The sequence below is a fragment of the Phaethon lepturus genome, unplaced genomic scaffold, assembly GCF_000687285.1.
Source record: "Phaethon lepturus isolate BGI_N335 unplaced genomic scaffold, ASM68728v1 scaffold50720, whole genome shotgun sequence".
Classification (NCBI taxonomy): Eukaryota; Metazoa; Chordata; class Aves; order Phaethontiformes; family Phaethontidae; genus Phaethon; species Phaethon lepturus.
In genome coordinates, this window is record NW_010510743.1 from 8997 (window position 1) to 31005 (window position 22009).

A 22009-nucleotide genomic window follows, 5' to 3' on the forward strand; every position below is an offset into this window, starting at 1 on the left:
TCTTAAAATAGCCCCTCCAGCTTCAGAGCTGCATAGGAGGGGTAGTATAGATTTGATCTCTGTGGGGCCTGCTCCTGGCTCTTCTGGTTTAGAGATTTTAGTGATTGCTTATTGAAAGATACCATTTCCCATAATACTATATAAAAGTACATAGGTATGAATACTATTAGACCGTCAGGATTGATGAATCTCATAATTGCAATAATAATCTCATAATAACTGTAATTGTAATTAATTGTAATTGTAATAATAATCTCAGTCTCTTTTTCTTATTTCTGCAATACTTCATGCTTCAAACTGCAGTAACTTGTTCTTACTTGAAGGAGTAGGTATCTGTGTGTCTGGGTTCCCTCTACTCTGAAACAAAGAATGTTTGTGGTTGCTAATTCTAATTTGGACTTGGCCTTTTAATTAAGAAGGAAGAATGCATAGAACTTGGAAAATCTTCCTCTCTTCTGTGGTGGTGGCCTGTGTAACTTCTTTCCTTGCACAGACTGTCAGTGCTCTTCTGTTCCTGTGGTGCTTGTTTTGGAGGACCTGCTGCTGCTGTCACCATTTTGTTTCCTCATCAGTGCTAGGATGCCACTGCTTGTCCTTCTGTCTTGCAGTGCTCACAGGGCTTTTTTTTTTCCCTTATTCTTATGTAGTTTTACAGGAAAATGTTCAAGACTGTTTCTCATGTTGGAAAGTCTGTCTTTGGTGAAATACCTTGCAGTTGAAGACTACAAGTTGTAGCAGATAGATGGGAAGTTAAGATTTTCCTCCCTGAAATGGTTTGTGCTGTGTGACCATTTGTTTTAGTTTTTTCCAGATAGTCATACATGCACATGAAAAGCTACCACCACCTTGTGGATTTAAGAGGAGAGTTTCTCTATAAACAGATGTTTGTTGATTAGTGTTTCTGGAAAGTTATGTTGCTTATTATCTTGAGTGTTACTGACTCTTGTTTTACTGGTCACTCAAACATATTTCACTCACACCATTCTTCTATGTAATCTTAGCTTTGGCAGATATGCCAACACTTTTTTTGCAGAGAGGTGTTTACCTAGACATTTACACCACTGGTATGTAACCTTAGGTTTTCTACAGGATGCAGAATTGGTAACTTCACAGGAAATGTAGATCTGTAAGTGTCTCAAGCAACCTGCAGTGAAGATGATGTATAAAATACAGACGTAATAGTCACGAGCACACTGGAAAGTTGGAAGAAGAATTCTTAGGTGTTCGCTCACTGTCACGCATTTGTGCTCCAGCATGAGACGTTTAACTTTCAAGTGGCTTTTCTTCTTGGTTGCTCGAGTACAGTACTGTCCTGAATCTTCAAAAAGCAAGAAAGAATGGTTCTGATAAATGTGGTGCATCTTAATAAATTTTGAGTCTCTCAAAATGTTAAAAAAAAAAAAGGAGAGGGGACCATCACTTCAAACTGTTTTACCATAATGGACTTAACCTTGGTCTTATTTTTTAATATTTACACTTTTTTTTCAGCTGCAGAATTTGGTTACCACCTCAAAGGAACTCATCATTAATATAATATATAGCATAATAGAGATGGTAAGCTAGTGGGCTTATTTCACAATTCCAAAGTGCCACCTGCTGCTGAAATCTCTAGCACCTTTCCTTGATGCTGAAGTGTCCATCTACCCCAGCACCTGCCACATTTCACTTAAGTAATTGTTTGAAAATTAAAGATTACCCACTCTCCTGTGAAAGTTGGTAGAGACTAGTTCCAAAATCAGCAGCTCTTCCCCTTCTTGAAATAAATTTTGGGGTTATAAAACTGTGTCCAAAGTGGTCACAAACCTGTGCTGGATTATGAGTGGCATTGTCACTTATGCTGTGCCTGAGCTTTTGTTTGGCTAATATGGACAAAGGAGTCTGCTTCACATGATGTAAGAAGTGTTTGCCCTAAGAAGAACAGAGGTCCTCTTGAACCAATTAGGCAAAAATAACAGCTGGGCTACCCACTAATAAGGAAGGTGCTGCTAAACCTCTTTTCATTGTGAGAAGAAATAAATCTTTTAAGGCTTACTCCCTTGCATTTTTATAGAGAGCAATTCTTTGAAAAATTCAGCAATCCAGCTGGGTGATACGTGCAGGAAGACTGTGAAGAAGATAAAGAAACTTTTAAAAATAAAAAATGGTATTATAGCTGTTAGATTTGGCAATTATAAATGTTTCATTGAAGATTTCAGTATTTAGAGAAAGTTTTACTGTTTAAATTGTTAAGAACATGGAGTTTGGGGTTAGCACAACAGGCAGTCTCCCACAAGTTCCTTGTAGCCTGTTCTGCAAGAGGACGTTCCTTCCTGGAGCAAATCTCTTCTGATATCTTCTTTAAATAAAGGCAGCCCACATATATTTTTAGTAAGTCTGAGAGAAAAGCAGGAAGACATGGAATGTGGAGGTCGCAGAGGATTGGGACAGGTAATGCTAACTTTTTAGCCTTACCTTTTCTGTGGAAATAACCACATCCTGGTCAAGCAGCTAGTTAGGTAGCGAGTGCATTAATGCTGTCCTGACAGTTTGCCCTTTCTGAGGAAGGCCTCTAATGCCCAATAGGGGATGATTTGGAGGTGGTCAGGCACAAAGGAAGGAAGAAGTATCTAGAATTCCTGGGTGGGTGCTACCTACTGTGATTTACTGAATATGGCATATTGTATATGTTAGTGGCAAATGACAACTAGAGCTGTCTTTGCTACCATCCGGTAAGATACGCCTCTTCCACATGACTTCATCCTGGATCTGTGGAGGAGAATAGTCAAGGACCAGAGCAAGTTTGACAGGACTTCTGTGCGTCTGAGATGTGTTCTGTTGGTAGTACCTCAGATTATTTTGGGGAAAAAGACAGATTCTTTTTTTCCCAGGATCCTTACTGCCCAGATTTTTTTTGTTTGTTTGAGTTTATTGGATATGGGCCCCTTTCAATAGCTTTTTGCTATTACTATTTGAACATAAGTCATTTTCCTATATGATAGAATTACAGAAGATTTGATGCCTGAATAAACAGTTAACTGAGATGAACATGTAACACTTCAACAGTGAGTTAGCTAATCTCTCAAACGTACGTACTCTTCTGAGGTGCTATGAGGTGTGAGTAGAAGACAAACAAAAATACTGCTAGATTCCGAGATGCTACCGCTATGTACCTACTCTGGAAATGCTGCCTCTCTGTGTTTTTCATTCAAATCAGTGGACTATGAGAAAACAAGCAGGCAAGTCATAGATTAACTCAATGGCGCAATTATTCTGATATTTGTGGTTTTCCTTTATCAAACCCTCAAGATCATTTGAATGTTGTTAGGACCGTCTGTTTTTGTAAATATATTGTAGCGGAGCTGTCCTTAGAAATAAAAATTAAAGAACAAATTTTAAATCATTGGCTGCTGTCCTAATGTTCTGGCTACTGTTACTTTGGTCAGCGGGTGGCCTGGTCAGCCTTTCCAAAGCCAATTTTCATTTTAAGATATTTTTATTTCTTTGAAATAGGCAAAGTCTTTGGAAAATGAGGGAGCAGCCTGCTTGTGTTTGTATAGAGGAAGGCTTATATGTGCAACAAAGTAGCTGTAGAGTTTTTATATTCTGTTTGCAGTAATAGTAAACAGAGCATCTAAAATAACCACTTGCACATTGCAACAAACACATCATCATTTGCTTAAAAAGAGTTATAATTACAGTTGACGAAGCATGGACACCATAAAAAATGCATTAGTTTGGCTTGACACATTAATTACCTGTTTTTGCAGATGTTTTTATATATTGTTGTGTGAACAGTTTACAAAATAATTACAGGAAAGTCATATGGAAAATAAACTAAGTGGGTGGTTTCTCGCCTTAATATTTTCATTCATGTGAATCTGTGTGAGGCACAGCTGCTCCATAGCAAATGCAGAGGGAGAGAGATGGGGAATCTTGAGGGGTTTTTATTCTAAGGTCTCTGTGATCAGCCTTGCTACACTTTTATATTTTGCTTTAGCAGTGTAGTTTTTAAGCATGGAAAATGACATTGCTGATTTAATCCCAGTGATCAGGAGGGGGGAGAAGCTTTGATCCTGATCAGATGAAATGTAAATCTTCTAGTATCTAGGAAAATAAATGAAAAATCAATATTATTTTAAGCAGGATGATCTTTTATGAGCAGTTGTAAAGATTCATCAAAGGCTTTGACACAGTTTAAACATTTCCTGTTTTCTGCCATTTAAAGAAAAATGCCTTTCAAGTTTAAATTGTAATTAGAGATACCTTTTAGATTATTGTGGGGTGACCACAGAATGGAAATAGGACCTCAGTATGCTCACACAATGTTTAAATCAAAAGTTCTTAACTAGGAATAAATTACTTTATTCTTTTGAGAGTACACATTTTGCATAACTAAAAATGCTATTCCATAACAAAATGTAATATTGCATTAAAAAAATATGCATAAAGTCTGCATCAGAGCTTTAACGTCTGTCAAATAGAAGGATTTGTTCTAGTACTGTGTTTTAGTGATTTATTTGGTTTTAAGCGAAGAGTTCTATGACCTGAAATTTGGCATAAATGTTAAAGATTATTTTTAGTTTCTTGGGGTCTATGTTATTATTCATCACCCTGTGTTTAAGGCTTTTTAAGTAACATTTTTAAAATTTATTTTTTAAATTCATATCCTGTATTTCTTTACAGATTTTTGTGAGGTATTGGCTGTTTAAATGGTAATTTGTTTTGGAATGTAGCTTTTTACGTTTTCTTGGTTAAACTAATATAAAGAATGAAGAGCAAAAATCCTGCTTCCATAAATCCAATTCTCAAACATCCACCTGTTAAAGTATTTAGAGACTGAACTGTTAATGATCTTATTCACAAATAAGATGCAGGAACTTGCATAAATATTTTGTGAATCCACACCCTCTTTTATGGCTGAAGATTTTAATGAGTGAACAGTTTGCAAATGTTACTTAACAAATTACTCAGGAAGGAAAAGTAGAAGGAAAACTGAAATTAATGTCTTGTGAAAGTAGGGAGAACAAAGACAGCTCTAAGGGGACATCCTAGCTTGTTCGCATTAATTACTGTAAAATTACTGAAGCATTGAAAAAAGGCAATAAACATCCAAACTAAATACACGTAACTAACAATTAAGCAGTAAGCTTGACTTTTATGATAGCCTTAGACACTAACCTAGCAGTTTTCTACCTGTCTGCTTGAAAAAAATGCTGGCTGAAGAGTTTGTTGTTGCTGCACAGTTGACTTGTTTTCCCTGAGCGACTGCCACTTCGTGTGTTTTAAGAGAATGTGAGTGATCACCAGTGGATCTGAACAAGAAAGTTTTATGGTGCCATAAGATTTAAGTGTAGAGATGAAAGCAAGAGTGTTAGTCATGTTTTAAGAAATTGCAACACACGCTTATAAAATACTGTGTATCTATTCTCTTCTGATAAAGCCAAATCCAAGTTCAAACAATTGAGTGTTATTTTTTTATCTTAGATGGGAATAAGATTGGCAATCTTACCTAGGGGAATTTCACCAGGAGTGTCCTACCAAGTGGAGGCTGATACTAGAACAAAATCCCCTGTGTCTTTAGAAAGAGTGAAATTACTGAGAAATTGGTACATATCCGTAACATTGTATGCTGAAAGTGCACTGAATTTCTGACTGTCCAGATTCTACCCAAACCAGGTGTAGTCAAAGGTTTTTGCAGAGCAAGGCTCTGTGTCTCTGTCCAGGGAGGAGACCATCATTTTTCCCTCCTGCTGTGAGGTGGCTAGCAAGTTACAACAGCTCATTAACAGCAGAGCTTGAAGTAGGTTGTAAGTCTCTTCTACTTATTCTTAATGGAGTCTGTGTGACGATTCTGTGTAAAGTTTAGGTAGTTTGTAGTCATGATATGAAAGGGAGGGGGAGTTTTTATTTTATAACAGGGTCAAAATGACTGGTAGTAGACCATGGCAACAAAGTGGAAAAGAGCCTCTGCCTTCTTCACATTCTGAGTCTAAGGATTGTTTAAAGCAAGAGCAATGATTAATTTTCTCTTGTATGGGGCAGGGAGAAAACAGCAACTCTGAGAGCCTACAGCAGAGGAAATCTCTATGAACTTTCTGAAGAGACCTTGTATTTAGTTTTTCATTATTCTTGGCCATCTAGAAAGTGTTTTGGGAAAATTGAACCATCAGACAACCTGCTCCTTCTCTTTTATTAAGGAGGTGGTGTTAAAGCTAGCCAGATCTAGCTGACTGAAGGATCAGACAGATTCCTCCTGCCCAGAACTGCTGGCGAGATGTGGCTACAGCTTGCCCCTTCTTTGGGTCCTATCAGTAGTGAAGCTGAGCGCAAATTTCTGAGGAGCTTGCATGTGTGCACACATGGACATGGTTGACCACAAACAGATTGACACAGGCAGAAGGATATCAACTTTACAGACACCTACATAACTACAGGTGGTATGAATAGCCCAACCTCTTTTGAACTATTGCTGGTCAGGGAAAGACCTGCTGTCAGGTCTCTCTGGTAGCTGGCCCCAAGGTCCATGGTGCAGCTCTCAGATATTTTGTCTGACTTGCCTGCTTATCTGGCTTGAGGTTTGTTGGCGTATTTTATGCACAGAGAATAATGAGCACACTAATGCAGAAAATAGTGAGGAATAGAGTTTCGTAAGAAGGTAAGGCAGACAGTGGTCAGGTATAGGGCTTAGCCAGACAAGCATATTGACCAGCAGCCTGCTTATACACAGTCAACCCATGAAATTCCCACCTCTGTTTTCTCATGCTTATGCCCCACCCCCACCCCGACACATCCCTTTCTTCACCTTTAATCCTTCTCTTAAACATCTCAGTCTTACACATTGCCACACCCTCCTCAACCTCACACAGTAAGTTTTGCATTACACAGTAAGTTCTCCCTCAGACAACCCTTAATAAGTTTGCTCTCTTTTATGAGACTTATTCTTGATAACCCACAATAGTCCTGGTTTTTCTTATCAGGTACCAAGTTTCTGGTTGAACTTCTTCAAGGTTATACTCAGACGTTCCTTTCATGGCCCATTGATCAGCGTCTTATGAGTTCTAGTCTTTGTTATTGTCTCTGTTATCTGTTGTTGGTTAGGGCTTGTGTATTTGCACATTTAATTTATTACCTCTCCTGTTCCTTGCCTTGTCTTTCATGTCAAGTAGTGGTTAGGCAGATATCCATGCAGTTCCTTGCCCTGTTTTGAGCATCGGTTTGTGAGAGGTGCTGGCTTGCACCTGTTGGTGCAGAAGCTCATCGCAGCCAAGGTGGTGTTTCTGCAAGTCTTGGATGGCTTCTGTTTTGGGTGGGAGAGACTGTCAGGACCATATGAAGTCTCTGCTATTCTTATGGGACGGTTGTCTCTTAACTATTTTTCAGCATAGTAATCTCAATTCTCTGTTATAACAATTGTGGCTCTCAGTCTTTTTATCTCTCCTTGGCGGTTGACTGGTTGGGTGTTGTCATTACAAATTGAATCTATTATAACAATATACTGCTCATGATGTGAATGCCAAAGCGTAAACTGTAAGTTTTAGAATAAGTACAGAATTTGCACAGTATCATGAGGTTGTTGCCTCTTGCAAGAGTTTGTGTGGATTAGACATAACACAGTGGTGGTTCAGCCACCTGAGAAGTGAAGTAGTTGGTGCAAGAGCTTCTTCCTTTCTTCCTGTCTCACCCCCAGCCAACAGGCAAGGAGCAGCTAGCATCAGAAAGCTGTAAGCAAGAGTTGTTGGTGTCTCTTGTGTTGCCTTCTGGCTATTAATAGCATTTCTGGCGTTCCCTTATACTTAGGAAAGCCTGTATTAGAAATGTGAGAAAAAAAAAATTTTTTTACTGTTTTATTGTAAACATCATAACTTGTCTTCCCTCATCGAGGTTTTTTTTGGAGTACAATGTTCGGATCAGTGGTTTGTTTCAGTTCTTACTTGTGTTACCATAGGAACATATACAAGATCACAGAAAAATGAGATAAGATTTTTTTATTTACCTTAGTCTATAGCAAGGCTTAAATTGTTATTTTTGTTGAACTCTGAGATCATAGTACTTACTTTTTATAAGTTGCATATCTATAGGTTTGATTATGAATAACCCAAAGGAAATAAAAAAGGTAGAATCAAAATAGTCATGTGCTTTGATTACTTAGTACTTCTCTCCCTAGAAAAAAAAACTTTCTTTTTCTCCATTGAGGTGAATCAAGTCCAACTCGTCGAGAAGCAGTGAAAAGGAAGACTGCAGAATACCTTATGCGTGCTGAAAAAATTTCCAGTCTCTACCATAAGTCCTCTGAAGATGCACCTGTTTCTATGGTAGGCTTTAATTTCTTTTTTTCTGAATGAGAATTTGGTATAATTAAATCGTCCTGTCTTTTAGCAAAGCATATTCAAGCTTGAGGTTCAAAAAGTGTCTAGAATTTCTCTTTCAGGAGGCCTGAGGAGTATTTTGACATTACGTTTCTGTTAAGTTGCAGTTCTTTTCTGATTCTTGTTGGTTGCATTTCATAGCATTATGAAGAGTGCTTGATGTAATACAGGCCTGTTTTTCTGCATGCTTTCCTTCTGCTCACAGTTGATGATGTAAATGTTTTTAATCATGCTAAAGAACTTAAAGGTAATGCAAAAAACCACACTAGAATGTAACATTTCTTTTGATTTTCCCATGAGAATATTGCTCAGTCCTGTAGGGAGCAAGAAGGCTGTTGGTTTCTTTAGCCTAACGCATAATGATGTATCAGAAGTGAGTCAAGCATGTGAGGGGGGTGAGATGAATTTCCCACAAAATAAGTACTTAATTGAGCAAAGTTTCTTCCTGATCCCTTCAAATGTCTCCCTTGGATATGCTTGAGTGATCAGCTGCCTCTTGATTTTTTTGAGGAGTTTCTGTAGTGATTCCCACCTTCTTAAGCAGAAACACCCTTATCTGTACTTGTATAAAAGACAAACAAAGCTTGTTCCAAGATACCCTCAATAAATTTCTACTTTGTCCTTCCCCAGACAGTTCCTTTGGGACTTACCGGTTCTTACTTTAGACTTTTACTGCAGTCATGCTAAACTGTGTGTGATTGTTGATGACCGCACTATTGCAGTAAATATAAAAGTTACCAATTTCCTGTCTATCTATATCAAGTTAGGACAAAAGGGGCAGAAGATTATTGCTTATTTTGCAGAGATCTAAAAATGCTTTAAGGAGACCACTGCTGCAAAAATGGGAAGACTTATAAAATCCAAATGACTAATAAGTAATTAAAAAAGCAAAATCACTGGTTTTGAAGGGTAGCTTTTCACAAATATGATTTTGAGGATGTTCCAAATGGGATATATTTTGTGACATTTGGAGTCTTGCTGCTGCTATGAATTGTACTTTGAACAATTTAATATTTTTGGACTGATATGAACTCCTACTAGGTAGTCTTTCTTTGGGTCAAACACCCCTGAAAATGAGGAAGAATCTGTATTGAATGAAAACCTCAGTATGTTTGGAATCTAGAGAACAAGAAAGAAAACCCATGAACCTATTTTTGCCTTTTTCTAAGTTTAAAAACTAATTGTCATTGGGAAGGAGGAAGAAATAGGTTGCATTTTTGTATGTGAACTTGAGAGGTAAGGTATTTTGTCTTTTATGCTGTACTGAATAAGGCACATGCCTTCTTTGCAGATCCAAAGGAGAGCAGGATTAATTGGGATAAGACAAGAAAAAAGTGGTGAGAATAGAAAACCATTTCCCTTCTGTGTTGAAACTCAAAATTGATAAGTTAGGGCAAATCTGACTTTGCACAAGCAAAATTTTGCACCTGCCTTATTCTTCTTTTTACAAAAAAAGTGATGTTTACACAATTTTGCATTGTTTTACCTAAGTCTGTATGTGTATTCTAATATCCTTTATTTGCTGCATTTCATAATGCATAAATTTGACTTTTATCTTGGAGCTTTGGAATTTGCTGGCATCAAGGGCAGATGGTGCTGGTGGGTGATGATGGTTGTGGTAAGGAACAGCTTGTCTCCATGTTGATAGCCGAAAGTTAATCGAGAGGAGGACTTACCTCCCAAAGTTATTGGTAGTGGTAGGAGCCACTAAGAATGGGCATGCTTTGTGCTTTGGCTTAGTGTCTTAAGGAGAGTGAGAAATGTGACTCTTCCTGCACGCTGGCTGCTGAGCAGACCTGAATTCTTGCACCTAGAGGCAAAAGCCTGGCATTTCAGAGCTGAGAAGCAAGAATTCTTTGGTGCCATGGAAACCAAACAAAGAACAGCAGTAGTTTGCTACTTTTTGTGCCTCAACAAAAAGCCAACAGTGTAGCCCTCAAGGATAGCATCCTTAGCAACCACCCTGCTGCTGGCAGGTCTGAGTGGTGAAGAGAGGAGCACAAGAGGAGGTGTTTGGAGAACCCTTCACACTGTTAAAACAAGGTTATGGGTAAAGGGCTTAAGGATGGATAGAAGGCGTCTTAAGGCTGAAAAGAAGCATGGGGAACTGACGCAACTGTGACTGACCATGAACTGGGAACTCACTTGACAGGGTCTTGTAAACATTGAGAAGAGCCTTGCTGTGACATATAGGCGTAGGAGATGTGAAGACAGCTTTGGAAGGTTATTAACAAGCATGTAGACCTTCTGGGAAAAGTAGATGCAGCAAATGCTGCCCTTCTCTTTCTCCTCTGGCACAGCACGGCAGCCTCAAGGGCCTTCTTGATGATAGACCCTCAAGAATGCTGTGTAATGGCAGCAGTAGGCCATTTTACAGGTTCTCAAGCTGTATTTGCTCCTCTGCCCATTTCTAAGAAGCAGCTCTGGGGAGCCACCTCCAAGCCTGAGTGGGAGCTGCAGCAACAGCCTTTGAATCACACTGGACTGACCATCAGAAAGCTGCAGTCTTACATAGCTGTCAGCTGCCAGGCCCAACACAGCTACACGTACAGGCTGTGGGTCCATTTTAACTTTGTTGGTATTTTTATAATGCATATTTTTTTCACTCTCTGAAATTCTTTCTGATTCTACTTATGCCCAATTTTTCATATTCAGAATTGTTTCTTTTTGCACTGTTATAAAAGCTGTTGTTTTTTAAAATGTCAATTATTTTTGATTTTTCAAAGCAATTTAGTAAGGAGATACATGCAAGCCTAATGCCCAAACAGAAGAAGCAGTCTTCATTCTTTGTGTTTTTCATAAGATATCTTGCTTCCTAAAATTCTCATTAAATGTGCATGAAAACTACATGATGTATAAAGAAAGTACATTGCTGTTGTTCTGAGAGATGCAAATTTAACATAAAATAAGAAATTCAGTTTCAAGGCTTCCAAGATCACAACCAAGGTGTGTCCCAGCTTCAGGGAAGATACAGTCCCCAACTGTCATCACTGGGGACTTTCTGAAGCATACCATAGCCCTGTCTGGTTCAGATGCATGCAGAGATGCAACCTGTTTTTCTTCTGGTGCAGTGTGAGGAAGGGGCCAGGATGTTCTGTGAGACCAGAAGAGCTGGAAGCTCTTTCACATCCATGGCACGGAGCCTTGCACCTCAGGCCAGCCGTATCTGCTTCAAAACAAGGCATCTCCTTGCTGCACTTGAGGGTCTGGCCATGCTACAGGTGGATAGTTGCTGAAGACATCAGACACAGACCATTCAGCGAGGGGAAGTTGCGTTTTCATGTGCAGCTCTGCAGTGGTGTTTGTGAAAGTGCTCTTTTATCCTGAGGTTCTGTGGTTACTGCTGTCAAAGGTGTCAGCATCAGCAGTAAAATAGTTTCCCGTCAAATGGTGGTTGTGTCACTGGGCTGGGGATTAATGCTCTTGTCTTAAATGAGGTTTACATGAGAGGCTATTCCACTTGCTTGGCTGATGGTGTACTTCTCTTTCTCCCCCTGCTCTTATAACTGCTGGCAGTGATGCCAAAGGCAAGAGCTATTGCCATATTTCATTGTGTAGCTTGCAAAACTAGAGCCTTCTGAAGGCAAGTGGTAGCCACAAGCTGCTGAGTCTTTGCAGAGGCCAGCATCACAATTAGCATCATCCTTTTCTACTTGAAATTAGCACACTAATTTCACTAGCCAAAAGGTGACAGTGGGAACTAACTCCAGCTGTGCAGCTCAGTGTAGTCTGGAAATAGCTACAGGAGAGAAGATCCTGGAATACCTGAGCAGCATGCTGAGCATTTGGACAGGCTGCTGAAGGTTTTTTGCAGGCAGAGGTAGCTTGCCACTTTATTTAGAATATAAATGCTTTGTTTCTAAAGGTAAAATGAAGCTTTTGACTTTTTGTTACCTTCCTTCCTGTTTTTTTTTTTTTGTTCCTCTATTTTTGATGAAAGCACTGTTTTTTAGTTATTTTTCTTAGTGTTGGATAGATGCTGAGCTTGGATTTTTACTTTATTCAGAGGAGCAGACAGCTTCGTAGAGTGCTTAATTGCTGTAGTTCTGGTAATTGGGTTTTTAGAGTTTGCTTCCGGCTTGCTTTATGACAGCGTGTGATACTTCCCCATCACTGGGCTCTGCTATTAGACTTTGCAACAGTGATACCAAAGTACTGTAAAGAGCAAAAAATAACCTGAAACTGATAAAAATGGAGAAGGTACTGGGAGCTGTGGAGATGTGGAGGTGATTGTAAATAGTTTTAAGGTAAGAAGTGACTGTAGAGTGCATATATGAAAAACAGTGTGTGTACACAGTATTACTGACTATGCCACCATGGGTGATATTGTAGACAAGGACCCAAAAATATGTGCTGCTTTTTTGGGGCGGTTGCTCTTCAGACATGATGGGTGCAGAAATCTGATTCTATAACATTATTAGACAACAATTAACTTCTGTAGAAATATATGAACTTAATTTGTGGTTGAAAAGTTATGCAGAAGATAAAATTTTAAAAGCTTGATTATCAAGGAATGGCTATAAGACATAATAGCATGCAGATAGAAGTGGAAATTTTTTATAGTAGTCTAGAGGATTTGGAAATATTTTCTTACATTAAATGTATTCCTTAGAAAGCTTTTGAAATCTTGTAATGAATAAACTCTATGTTAGCACAACTCTTTGTTTCAAAGCAAATATTTCATTATTGCAGAAAAATTGTACGCTCTCGAAATATAATCCAGCAAAAAAACTCCCTCGACCTTCCAACAGCTCACTAGAATGTGGAACCTAAATTAGGTTAGGAGAAAAAACTTCATGTAGAGTTTTTTTTTCTTCTTCATGCTAAAACCTTCAGTGATTTGTAGAATCTGGGCTGTTACCTATTAACTGCTGTTGATAGTATTGCTTGGCAATGTTTGCATGACAAAACAATTATAAGACCCATACAAATAAATTAAGATAAATAATAAACTTTTTTAAACATTGACCCCAGCACATGGGCACAAAAGAAAAGCACGCTTTTCTCCATACTTTTTGAACATGTGTTTATGACCCTTTCTTTTGAATTTTGCGGGCAGTGCTTAAATAACTGTTGATTTTTGGGAAAGAATTTGAAAGGAGAGAAAGTGGTTGACTAGCAGCATGAAAGGAGACCAGTTTCGGAGAGGTCTTTGAGGACATACTCTGGCCTTTGAGGATAGCACAGTAAGGATGCCAGAGGGGAAACACTAGCAGGGTTTTTCTGGGAGTTTCTGATCATAAGAGAAAATTTCTTGATTCCCCCCCACCCCCCCCGATACTTGAACGTTTCATCGACAGTTTTTCTTTGTGACATAGTTGTTAAATGTTGCCTCAGGATGCTGACAAATTAGATAAACAGCTTTTGCCTCTTGGAAGCCTAAAAATCAAGAAGGTTTACCTTCTTCTTCCTTTACCTTTGTGCAATAGAACTGTACTTGGGGAGGCCAGGTTATGCTTAAAAGGAGTTTGACATTGAATAAACTCGGCAAATGAAGTCACCTTATTTGTGAGGAAGAGATCCAGGTCTGTGGTTCTACTAGGAAGCTGCATGTTGAATTTTTGGAGGAGGATCTAATGAATTCTCTCAGTTGCAACTAGAAAATTCTGAAAATGTTTGTTAATGTGCCAGAGGTGTATGTGATGCTTTAGAGGTTGAATTTTGTCCCAGAAGACTTCCAGTTGAAATGTTGTTCCCTCCTCTGACATGCAAGCTTTGAGTTTGCCCTAAGAAACTACAAAACATAGCATGGACAAAAATCTACAGGCATTAACTACTTGAATAGTTGGCACCTGCCAATTCTCTTGCTATGGTGTTAATTTCTAGATTAATGATACATAGCTAGCTACCTTTTTCTAAGGCAGTTTTAGGATTAATTTCTGTTGTGCACCTTGTTATTAAAAGGATTTCATAAAGCTCACCAGAGAGCAAGAGAACCCTGTTTATAATTCTGTATTTTATGTTCTTCAGACTTAAAAAGCCTCTAATTTACTTTCTCCTCCTCAGTGATCTTTGAATTATTTTGTATCCAGAACACCTGTAAGGCTTTGATTGATTATTGTGATGGAGTAAGAATTGAGTAATCTATTGCCAGGTTCCATTAAGCATAGAAAGTATAAAAAATCATTATTTTTTCTTTTTAAAATTTGTTTTCAATGTTATCTCAATTTTTATTTACTTGCAAGTTGTTTTTTTCCCCCTACTAAGGACAAACAGGAAACTTCTCCTTTCATCTTCACTCTCTCTGATTTATGATAAATTTAGTTTCCTTCGGCCTGGCATTTGCTTCAGCAGGCAGTCTTCCTTCAAGTACCACCCTGATTGATGTATAATCTTTGATATCTTCCATTAGCCTCCAGGATCACTAAGTTCAAGGCCCTCTTGGAACCTAAGGAGCCCTGCCGAGGAACTGAAGGCCTTCAGAGTCCTTGGGGTGATTGACAAGGTAATTCTTCAGTGTCTCTTCAAGAGTTCAGTCATAAATCGACTGCATGCTGACATTTTGTCTTTGAAGCTGTGGATCTTAAGGATATGAAACAAAAGGGGAAAATGACTCAAATGCATCTGCACTTTAAAATAACAAAAGTAGAAGAAAAAAGGCTTTTATCTAAGCAATTCATGTAAGGTCATGCAAAATATATTTGAGCTAAAGGATAAGGTACATGTTTGGTGGCATTCAATAGGATGAGGCCTGTTTTTCAAAAATGAAGTCATGGTTACAGTACTGGGGTAAGGACAAGTTGATGTGTTTTCAGTTGAATAAACTGGTGGATACTTGACATATAGAAGACATAAGCAATTCCTACTTTTGAACTATCACTGTAAATGGGGGCTGGGGGAATGACAACTGTTTGTTCTCGGAGGAGAATTTGGAATTGCAATCCCCAACCAAGACAGATTAAGCAATGAAGCCAAGCTTATTTTTGACTCATGCAAATAATGTCTTCTAAAATCCCATGGTAATACTCCTCTGTAAACAGTAAAGGACCATACAGATTTTTTGGAAACCTAATTAAGAGATCAGAAGAATTGCTGCGTTGGTTTGATGATGGTGATTATTTATCACCTTACCAAATACTTTTAAGATGACGCATTATTCAGCAGTGTGGCAATGGTTAAGGCAGACTGTGAAGGCTCATTTCCTTCTTGCCATGCCAATTCCCATGTGCCTTTTGATAGTTCCTTATGTAGTCCCTGGTTTGTGCATGATGTACCGATGCATGGTCAACTTACACATTTGTAACGTACATCAGAAAACCTGTAGCTGGTCTCTTAAAGTCTGTATTTCTCAGTTTCTTTTTCTTGTTGGACTGAACCTAGCTATTGGGACTGATTTTTGGTTTTCTTTGCCTGTTTTGTTGTAATTATGTGCATAAGTTGATAACTTCTCCTCAGAGGGCTATATACATTAGGTATTAAGGTTGTTTTTATAGCACAGAAGGATTTCTCAGCTCTGACTTCATATTCATTGTATCTTCTTTCCTTGGTTGTAAGTACAGAATTTAGCCTCTGGTCCTCTCTGTATATGTATCAAAGGGGTTGGAAAGAGCACCCATCTGTTGGATTAGTAGCCACTAAATGGATGTGGTAGGCATGGGCTTTGTGAATTAGTCTGACAATGTGAGGCTGTAGAAATGTTGGAAATGAACCAAGAAAGTCCTTTTTGGTGCCTTAATTCTAGCATAAGAATAATGAAGAGCAACTGGAGAAGGTGCTTGATGAGAATGGAGCTTTTGGGGTCCTTGGCATTATCAGATCTCCTAGATCTCTCTGAGCACAGCTCTAGTAAGTGTCCCAGGTGTGAGCTGAACATGTCTAGATCTCTGAGGCAGAGCTGGTAAGAATCAGGGTTCTGGTGATGACAGAAATACAAGATCTTAATGTTGGAGATGTGTGTGAGACATAACAGGCCTGTGTATACAGCTGGCACGTTCATGTGTAACAGTATCATAGGGATCACAGTTAATGTTTAATTATTGTATGAAAAAGGGAGCAATATTCTTTCGGGTGTCTTCGTAACTCTCCGTACCTGTTTCCAGATTCTCCTTATTGTGAATTTAATTATTTTGAGTATGCTGTCTTTATGAACACTTAAAATATAGGAAAAAAGTTGTGAGGCAAACTAAAAGCTTCTCTAAGCCCAAAGGTTCAGAGTGTTTTGTAATGCATACACAAAATGCGTGTGAATATGAAGCAGAAGTGTGCGCATGTACCTGTGTGCCAGAGGCAATGTCCTGGCCTTTGGTTTAAAACACCATCTCACTTCCTTCCTCACCATTGTTGTTCTTTGCCATCTCCTCTGCTTGCATATGCTCTGAAGGGTCAGATCACGGAGAAATCCAAATACCTCTGTAAGTATCCTCGAAGGAGCCAAGTGTGTTTGTTCTTGAAAATGAATACTGATTTTCAGGGCCAGCGTTGAAGATACCATGCTTTTGGGCACAAGTCTGATTCAGCATCACACAAAGTTTTGCCTGAAAATACTCTTCTCCTGTTCTAACCCTGAGGTAGTTGCTTTGGTTTCAGCAGAAAATGGGTGTGTGGATAGTCATGAGCCACTGGCATTTTTACTGTTGCCTTGCCTAATCCTGTGCAAGACTGGCTTAAACAGACTGACTTAAAAATGGTGGTGGTTGGTTTGCAGACTTATTCTCCCACTGCTGCCTGAAGCCCAGAGTTGTGTGTCTGCTACAGTGCTGCCCCCAGAAAATCAGCTGTTAACCAGCACTTCATCAAGTGCTGAAAGGTTCGGTGCCTTCCCTTAGAGTAATGTCAGTCTGTCTCCTTCTTTTGAAGCTTCTTGAAGTGTTTTGAACTGGCTTCATTTTCACACACAAAATGCTTGTTACTACCTGAAACTCTGGGTTTTTCAAACTGTTTTAGGCTAGGCAGAAGGATTAGACATTTAATTTTAGCCTAGTTTATTCACAGTGTGCCATCTTTCCCTCTCTGTCTGCTTTTCCACCTTTCTTCTCACCTGAATAATTTTTGCTGTCTTGACCCTTTTTCTGCTGAATCTGAGAGAGTTAGAGATGTTAGCATTATTAAACTCCTTAAAATATTGTGGAAATTCACAGAAGAACGACCATATCTGTCCTCACCTCCCATCCTTCTGCTTCTGCTCTGATACAAAGGCTGTGGTATAAATCTGACTATTGTAAGAGACCCAAGAGGAACTACATTTTGCTTGAGGAAACTAGGTTTCTTGAATTCTGCTGCTGCTGTGTTTGCTCACTTCATGGCGTCAAAGGTTAACTAGGTGGTGTTTGCAGGTATTTTATGTATTTATTGGGGAAAGCGTCTACCTGTGAGTAGGTTTCTGAAAATAGAGGTTTAATCTAAGGGTAGCTTTTGTCCTGCAAATGTTGTGGACTCTTAGATGCTGCTGACTGGCAAGCATAGCTCTTGTTAGTGTTACCAAAGATACTGCACTGAAAACAGGCTAATATCTCAGTATTTTAGCTACTGTTATCAGCAGCCAAGAATGATCAATTATTTTATTAGTTCATATATCTTAAAGTAGAAGACTTCTTTTTGGAATATAAGATTTTTGCTTTCAAAATTTTCCTAATTAAAAATCAGGGCTGCAGATTCTGTGCTGAGTTTCTGCCCTAGGCAGATCTTTCCTTTGAAGTTACAACTGGCCTCTAAAGAGATGACTTTGTTATGGTGCTGCTGGATACCTTCACAATGCTGTTTCAAACCCAATTTCTTATTCTTTAGAACCCTCTCTTATTTAGATTCATTCAATTTGAAGATTCATCTTGAAAGCAGAGTGCATTAAGTAATAACTATACCTCTGTAACCAATGACCATCTTTTCTGTCTTTTCTATCCCCTCCCCTGGTACCCCATCAAACCACATTGTCTGTATTGGCCCTGGTGTGACTGTGATCAATTCTTCTGCAGATGTGTCTACACTTGAGCTTGTTGTTTGGTGTGCTGTTTGTTAAGCTTTATTGTACAATCTGAAACCATATAAAATAAAATACTCTCATTAGGGCCTTGCTAAAATTATTTTGGGAGTTTCTGAAGAGGATTCTAGAAGTAGGTAACTTCTTTGCTGAAGAACTGTAAGCAATTCTGTTAATCTCGAGTATAGGTTATTTTCTGTGCCTGTCGTGCTATTGTGAGAGGTCATAACTGACTGTAGTACATTTTGATGAATTGACCTTAGAAATATGTAGAACCACCAAATCGATATTAATTATTTAGAAAGTGTGATTACTACTTATCTACTTGAAGAATGAAAGTGCCAAAACCCACAAGTATATAGAATATATCTAGAGTTTGTGTGCCTAATATGCAGACCTGTAGTTGAATTCAAACAGGTTATAGTTGGTTTTAATGGAATTTAATCAGAGGATAGGAGAAATGGGCTCTTTCTGTGGCAACCTGTGTGCTGTGCACGAATAACAGGACATATAGGTAACTATGTTCTGTTAGTGTTTGTTAGAAACTTGAATATTTGGCATTTTATTTTCAGGTGAGGTTAAAGACTGTTGCAGTTGTGAAACAGAGTTGACTGTAGCAGATGTTTTCTCTCACCTGGCTCTCAGGTGCACGCTGCCAAGTGTCTTTAGGATTTGAATGAGTGGCTGTGTGTACATAAGTGTGGGGAAAGAACGCTGTAATAAACAGTATGATCGAGGTCAGACATTCTTTCTTGTTTCATTACGATGGCTGGAAAGAGAAACTGGCTGAAAACGTGTTAGAATGAATTCAACCAACTGGCAAGTTTTTCTCATCCAAACATGCTATAATGGAAACAGCAGTGGCAAAAATGGTTAAAAATCTGAAACTGAGTAATAGTAGTAATTATTAATACAAATAAAGAAACTTTTAAGAACTTGTTTTATATTTTGATAACCCTTTAGTTTCCTAAGTGACTTGCTAAGTCGTACAAAATCAAATTAACTACAGAGTCATTGTCAAAACTGATTTCTTGGCTCGTTACCTTCCTTTTCCTACTGCTACAGGATGATTCCTAAGCTACTGTCAGGTTTGAATCCCCAATAACAAAGCTTGCTCAACTTTAAAACCTCATTTCTCTCCCAGCTAGAAAGAGTCCTGTCCCTTCTTCCCTGCCCTTGAACACCTGCCACCTGTTTTCCTGAAGTCTTTCCATTTATACTAGTCTGAACATTTCTGAGTGTTTTGTTGTTATAACCCTTAGTCTCTATCTAGTTTCTTTTGTGTTTGTCTCACTAAAATTTCGTTTGACTTCAGTGAATGTTTTGTTTCATCTGACATAATAGTCCTAAGTGACAAAAGTTACACAAATTTTGCCCTTCCCTTTATAAAATAGAAATCAAATTATTGAATATTCCAGTGCAGGCTGAACTATATGTAACTTCTGGCTTCCGGAAAGAAATAATTCAGAGATACTTTCTTTTAAACTGAAATTAAGTTTGTCTTCCTAAATGTTACTAAATTGCTTAGTAATTACTCTTAGCAAATACTCTGTGATGCCTAGTGGCGTTTCATACTGTCAACTGTAATCTCTAGTGTAGCCTGCCACATACATTTTCTAGGTTAATATTTCACCATTTGTCATTTATTGGCCTGTTTTTAGTTTGCTCTAAGAAAGTGGACTTTCCTCTCTGTTACTGACCAACTGAAAGTATTTAAAAACTTGAATTTGAATACATGCTGCTTTCTTAGCATTTGCATTATTTAAATCTGCACCATTTGTCTTTTAAGTACACTATTATTGCAAGTCATAGAATATACGAGCCGTTAGTTCCTTAGAATAATGGTTTGAAAGGAGGAATAATTGCAAACTGAAGATAATTCATATTGCACAGGTACAAGGATAAGCAATAATCGCATTTTTCATACATATTAGCCAAATGTAATCTCTTTTTATAACGACAGAGGGAGACGAGTGAGAGTCCGGGTGGTGTAATCTGAAAAATGACAAGAATAAATCTGTGTTAAGTAGATCTTTTAATCCTGGTAGCCTTGACAGCCGGCACAGCTGAGGAGAGCGGGGGGAACTGCATGCCTGCTTCAGCCTCATCGCTGCAACTGTGCCTCGAGTGCGGCACCCAGCCGTGCACCAGCCCCTGCTAAGGTTTTCTTGCAGTCCCAAGTACTCATGCTGCTAGGGTCAGGTGAACAACTTGTCTCCTTCCTGGTCGTCTGTCACTGCCTGTAATGGGATTTTTCCAACTAGTGAGGTAAATGCAAGGAGAAAAATCCTAGGTGGTCATCTGATACATCTTCGAGTTTGCAGGACTTTAGCTAGAGAATCTAACCTATGGTAAAGGGTGCATTTGTGTAGGTGATAAGGACCAGAATTAATAGATGGCCTACTGGTGACGTGATTACATGATGTGTTTTCAGTGTAGAACGGCAATTTAATAACAAAATGGAGCTGGTTTTAAAGTAATCCCCTAGCTCTGGTGTGTCTTCAAAACCCTTAAGGTGTCTGGTACTGCAGTAGGAGATCCTATTCCATTTATTTTGATCAGGCACAAACTATTTTTCAACCCATGTTAGTGAACTTAAAGCCACATTTTTGTAAGCAAACATGTTTGGAGGTGTTTATTTTGATCAGTGTTAAAACCTGCTCAAGTAAGTAAAAAGCACAGGTATGTTCTGTGCCCCATCCTGAAAGTGTGGAGTCTGGAAAGAAATCAATATTAAATACTGTGGGGGGGGGTGGGCAGGGAGTTAAAAAAAAAACAAACCCCAGAAAAGAAAGGGGGACTGGGGAAGCAAACGTCTGCATTGTGACAGAGGACTGCATTTATATTAAGGCCACCTGCACGAGAGCAGTGCATTTAGAGCAGTCCTTAGTTCTTCCAGTGTTGTCCCCCGCGACCTTGGTTGGGTGCTTGGTAGGGTGACAAATGGTTCACCATGTTCTTTTTTCCTGGTGACTTGCCTGTTGCCTGCCTCTGGGTTTGTGATTCCCCTTATGCTGACTTCTGCAGTATTCCTTCAGTCTCTTATCTCAGGGCTTTGATGCATATGTTCTGAAGGTGGCCACCGTGACTTTGGGTGGCAGCAGATGGTAAACCTTCAGGCTGCCACCGGCTATACTGGTGTTAAGTTGGAAACTTAACGTTTGATGAAGAATCAGTAGTGCATATGAAAGAGCTTTTACTGCAGAAATATCTTTTAATTAAAAAAAAAATTAGCATACTGAAACATTTGCTAATTTCCGTGCATTTAAAGGATCCTAAAATTAACTGTTTTCTTAAAGCTAGACTATGGTTATTTACCAGGCAAGTTTTATCTTATTTTTCTTCAATTAATTGTACCTACTATATTGAATTGAATTTAATTTATTTTCCACTAAGCTGTTGGATACACTGTAAATCAAATCTAAGAAGCTAATTTTTTTAAGTAGCTGCTGTCAGCGTCAGAATTAACCCTTGACTTAGGAAAAAAAATGAAAATCACAAGTAGAAAATCCTATTTGGCATCACGGAGGGTTATTGCTATCTGCCACTTTACTGAGATGCTGCCATACAACACTGCTGTGTGCGCTTGTGTTTTGTGATGTGCCTGGGAGCCCAAGTGCTTGTACAAAATGGGGTTGTCTGTGCTGCTGAATACACTTATTTACATTATATATTTATTTGTGGCAATTGCTATTTGCCTGTCAGTGTTTTTGGCCACGTTGAGATTGTCATCAATGTAGAAAAATAGGGA

The 22009-nt window shown here is 38.7% G+C and overlaps 1 protein-coding gene across 2 annotated transcripts in view; it reads left to right on the top strand.

Annotated features, from left to right (window-relative positions):
- Window positions 1-22009, top strand: part of RPS6KC1 (ribosomal protein S6 kinase, 52kDa, polypeptide 1) — a 62854-nt gene that overhangs the window by 7844 nt on the left and 33001 nt on the right. Inside the window, exons 3-4 of one of the 2 annotated variants that reach the window (XM_010281739.1) lie at window positions 8173-8291; window positions 14698-14790. In XM_010281739.1, coding sequence (XP_010280041.1) covers window positions 8173-8291; window positions 14698-14790 — 212 coding nt within the window. The remainder of the gene's footprint in view (window positions 1-8172; window positions 8292-14697; window positions 14791-22009) is intronic. The other variant, XM_010281748.1, reaches the window with a different exon arrangement.